This window comes from Mandrillus leucophaeus, unplaced genomic scaffold, assembly GCF_000951045.1.
Source record: "Mandrillus leucophaeus isolate KB7577 unplaced genomic scaffold, Mleu.le_1.0 Scaffold489, whole genome shotgun sequence".
NCBI classification, from domain to species: Eukaryota; Metazoa; Chordata; class Mammalia; order Primates; family Cercopithecidae; genus Mandrillus; species Mandrillus leucophaeus.
The window spans coordinates 870,947-875,196 of NW_012105242.1; the positions used below are offsets into that span (position 1 = coordinate 870,947).

The 4,250-nt window shown below is 48.3% G+C and overlaps 1 protein-coding gene across 1 annotated transcript in view; it reads right to left on the bottom strand.

The window, feature by feature from the left end:
- The window catches only part of PREX1 (phosphatidylinositol-3,4,5-trisphosphate-dependent Rac exchange factor 1), a gene marked incomplete at its 5' end in the record, with an annotated part of 216,297 nt that overhangs the window by 20,205 nt on the left and 191,842 nt on the right, over positions 1-4,250 (bottom strand). The window contains 2 exons of the mRNA XM_011995411.1: positions 1,025-1,115; positions 1,264-1,346. Coding sequence (XP_011850801.1) covers positions 1,025-1,115; positions 1,264-1,346 — 174 coding nt within the window. The remainder of the gene's footprint in view (positions 1-1,024; positions 1,116-1,263; positions 1,347-4,250) is intronic.

Consider the following 4,250-nt stretch of genomic DNA (forward strand, 5'->3'; position numbering starts at 1 on the left):
CTGGATGGATCGATAGTATGTTGGGTGGATGAGTAGGGTGGGTAGGTGGGTAAATGGGAGGAAAGGTAGATGGGAGAACATAAGAAATTTCAATCCTTTTCTCTCAATCATTTCAAGAAGAAAGTCTCAATTTGGTGCTGGTAAGCCCTTAACACTTCTTTAATTCACAAATCCCTCTCTTAAATGAAGAACAAAGAGCCCTTGGCAGGCAACAGTGCCTAACTGCAGTATAATGATATTTTGTTGCTGTTGTTCGCATTTAATTTATCATTATGGTTTATCACAAATTTTTGGCATATTATACTGGCTTTTCATATATAGGGAGTTCAACAAGGTCCTTTCAAAATTAAGAGCGATACTTTTTGAAAAGTGATGTCAATAATAAGAAAAAAATGAGTATGGTTTAAAAGACATGAAGGAAGACTGGGCACAGTGGCTCATGCCTGGAATCCCAGCACTTTGGGAGGTCAAGGCAGGAGGATCACTTGATACCAGGAGTTCAAAACCAGCCTTGGCTACATGGCAAAACCATGCCTCTACAAAAAAGAAATAAATAAATAAAATAAAATAATAAAAAATAAAAAAATTAGCCAGGAGAAGTGGCGTGCACCTGTAGTCCCAGCTACTTAGCATAGGAGGCTGAGTTGTGAGGAAAACTTGAGCCTGGGAGGTCAACGCTGCAGTGAGCTGTGATCACACTATTGCACTCCAGCCTGAGTGACAGAGTGAGACCCTTTCTCCAAAAAACAAGACGGAAAGGAAGGGAACGGAACGGAAAGGAAAGGAAAGGAAAGAAAACCAAAAGAAAAAGGAAAAGAACCATTCTTGGCTCAGAGTCTACAAAAACAGGCCACGGGCTGGATGTGCCCCAAGGGCTAAAATCACTGTCCCCTGGATGATCCCCACAGTCGTTCCGCAGTAGAGGGGCAGAGCTGAGCATGAGCCCAGGCATCCCCTGCCCCGCCCCCGTCTAACACCCTTCCCCATCGCAGGCTGTCTCCTTGGATGCTGGCTATCCCCTCACCTTGTAAGCTGTGGTTCATGGGGAAATGCTTGGTTTCTTCAAAAGCCCGGCTCATGACTGGTCCCTTAAGGAGAGCATTGATGGAGTCCACCTGGGTGGCAAGAAGCCCCGGGTTGGTTTGGGCCCCACGGCCCTACACATTGCAGATGTCTGGGACCCATAGCCCCTGGGTCACAGGCCCTCTCCAGGTGTGACAGGAAGAACCCAAAGTTGCACCAGGAGTGGGGCAAAGTTCCTACCTGGTTAAAGAGGTGCTCCAGGCAGCCATGAAGCTTGTCCTGCTTGTCAGATGGGATTCGCATGTCACAGGGCAGTTCATCTCCTTGGCGGGAGGTAGAAGTAACAGCCATCAGTCATTCCTGCCCCACCTCACACCATCCCCAGCACTTTCCCAAGAAGGGGATACAGCTACAGAACTCCAAACCCACAGGGGATCTGGAGTCTGAAGACCAGGTCCTGGCTGTGAACCACAGGGAAAATCGCCTGACCTCTCTGAGCCTCAGTTTCTTCATCTGCAAAATGGACAACAGGCACTAACTAATGCATGACAAGATTGTAAAGCACTGCTTTTTGTAAAGCACTGATTGTAAAGCACTGTTTCCATTCTGCAAATGAGGGACTGAGGAACAGACAGAAGGAACTGGATGCCGCGTGTCCTGATTCCTTGCCCAGTTGGTTCAGGTACATCAGCTGTCACACCCAACTCCTTCCTAGAGGCTCCTGGGGCCAGTTTGTGCAGCTGACTGTCTTAGGTGATGAAATACGTATCTAAAAGTTCAGCAATTTCTTCCATTGTACTTGAGCTTCTTTTTCTTCTGTTCATTGAAGTATAATTAAAATTAAATTGTTATGCACAGACTATCTCTGAAAGGACACGCAAGACTGTAGTGACAGTGAGAACAGCAGTGACAGCCTGAGAACCAAGGGTTTTGGGGGAGACTTGTCACCGTGCACCCTCTGGGGCCTTCTGAATTATGCACCATGTGGATACACAACCCAACTTGCAAAATGAACTGCTTTGAAGTCTGAAGTAAACAAGACTAAAATAAAAAACAATTTCAGGCTTTCAGTAACGCCTTTAATCCCAGCAATTTGGGAGGCTGGGGCAGGTGGATCACAAGCTCAAGAGATCAAGACCATCCTGGCCAACATGGTGAAACCCCATCTCTACTAAAAATATAAAAATTATCTGAATGTGGTGGCAGGCGCCTGCAGTCCCAGTTACTCAGGAGGCTGAGGCAGGAGAATCGCTTGAACCCGGGAGGCGGAGGTTGCAGTGAGCTGAGATTGTGCCACTGCACTCCAGCCTGGCGACAGAGTGAGACTCTGTCTCAAAAAAATAAAAATTAAAAAAAAAGTTGTAAGTACAGTATGATCTAATTTATAAAATATTGTCTATGTCTGTCTGTCCATCCATCCACCCACCTGTTCATCCGTGCATTCACAGGCCCCACCAATGAGCTCCAAATGCTGGCGACGGTCATTTCCAGGGGAGATGATGAGACTCTCATTCATTTTTATGGACTTCTTTTTGTTGTTTCTTTGTTTGTTTGTTTGATGGAGTCTCACTCTGCCACCCAGGCTGGAGTGCAGTGGCGCGATCTCAGCCCACTGCAACCTCCCTCTCCCAGGTTCAAGTGATTCTCCTGCCTCAGCCTCCCGGGTAGCTGGCGTTACAGGCGTGCACCAACACACCCAGTTAATTTTTGTATTTTTAGTGGAGACGGGGTTTCACCATGTTGGCCAGGCTGGTCTCAAACTCCTGACCTCAAATGATCCACCAGCCTCTCGGCCTCCCAAAGCGCTGGGATTACAGGCGTGAGCCACCGCGCCTGGGCTTAGATACTTCTTTGAACTGCTCCGTGTCGTTTGGATTTTTGGTTTGCACACGTATTGTTTTTACATAAACCATGAGGTCACCCTGTTTAGTTGTCAGCTCACTCATCACAACACTCATCATACATGAAGCATACAGAATTGCACCATGCATGCCTCTCTTTGCTCCATCTCCATGACATTCACGGAGAACATCAGCTCCAAGAGGGCTGAGATGTTTGTTTCATTCACTGCCGCATTCCCAGCGCCTGGCACATAATACAGGCTCAAGAAATACTTGCTGAATGAGTGAATGGAAGGAAGTCAAGTACAGGACCATGTAAATAAAATACAAAACAACATAACGCAAGGGAAAGTATAATAAAATAAACTAAAACTAAATCTCATGGGGAGGAACCTCTCTCCCTGAGCACGGGCTGCTGCCGCTCCACTCACCAGACCCCATCTCGTCGCTGCCCAGGTAGGAGCTGTTACTTCTTACGCTGGTGTAGGACAGGACCGAGTCCCGATTGCTGTTACACTCGCTGCAAAGGGGCCCAGAGAAGGGGCTGAGTCACCCTGAGCTCAGGCCATCTGATCCTGGCACCCGAAACCCACTTTCTACAGTGTAGACAAAATCCCTGGGCCCTCGGGTGGGCACACAGCCCAGAGGGGGCATCGAGCACCGGTCCCGGGGCCCAAAGGCAGGGAAGGCCAGCCTGGTGGTTTTCCTTGCCTGTGGGCTGGGAAACGTTTCTAGGCTCTAGCACAGAAACACAGAAATAGGAGGAGGATGGTGAATCCTTTTCACTCAGGTGTCACTCTGTCCAGTGTCCCCAAGGGACAGCCTTGCCCTGAGACACCTGCCCATTCCCCATGGCTCTGTCTTCCATCTCCCCAGCCCCCAGCCTGGCTGGAAACCTCATGACAACACTGACTGGATCAGATTCGCTACAGCCCAGGAACTCGGAAGGTGTGGGAGATTAAAACTCACGATCCTGACATTTTTTCCTTCACCTTTTTGAAAATTAAAGGAAAAACTGGAGGACCCAAAAAAGTAAGAATGAAATCCCAGAGAGACGGCGAAATCTGAGACTACGGATATGAGGCTCTGAGGACACACAGTGCCGCAGCAGCCAGAGCGTCTCATTCTACAGACACCAGGTAAGCCAGAAACGGCGGGTCAGGCAGATCCCTTGACGACCGAAAGAACACCTACACTGGGAGAACTGGGGGGAAGGTCTGTCTTCTCAAACTGTATCAGTTCTGATTTATGCCCACTGAAGCACCCTTCTAAGATTCCACTGTAACCACCATGGGCAAATGTGAGGTCACCATTCACTGGGACCACAGTGTCTGTTTATCTGTAGGAAGGAATTAAACTTACCCATTATATGGCTTCCTACAGGAA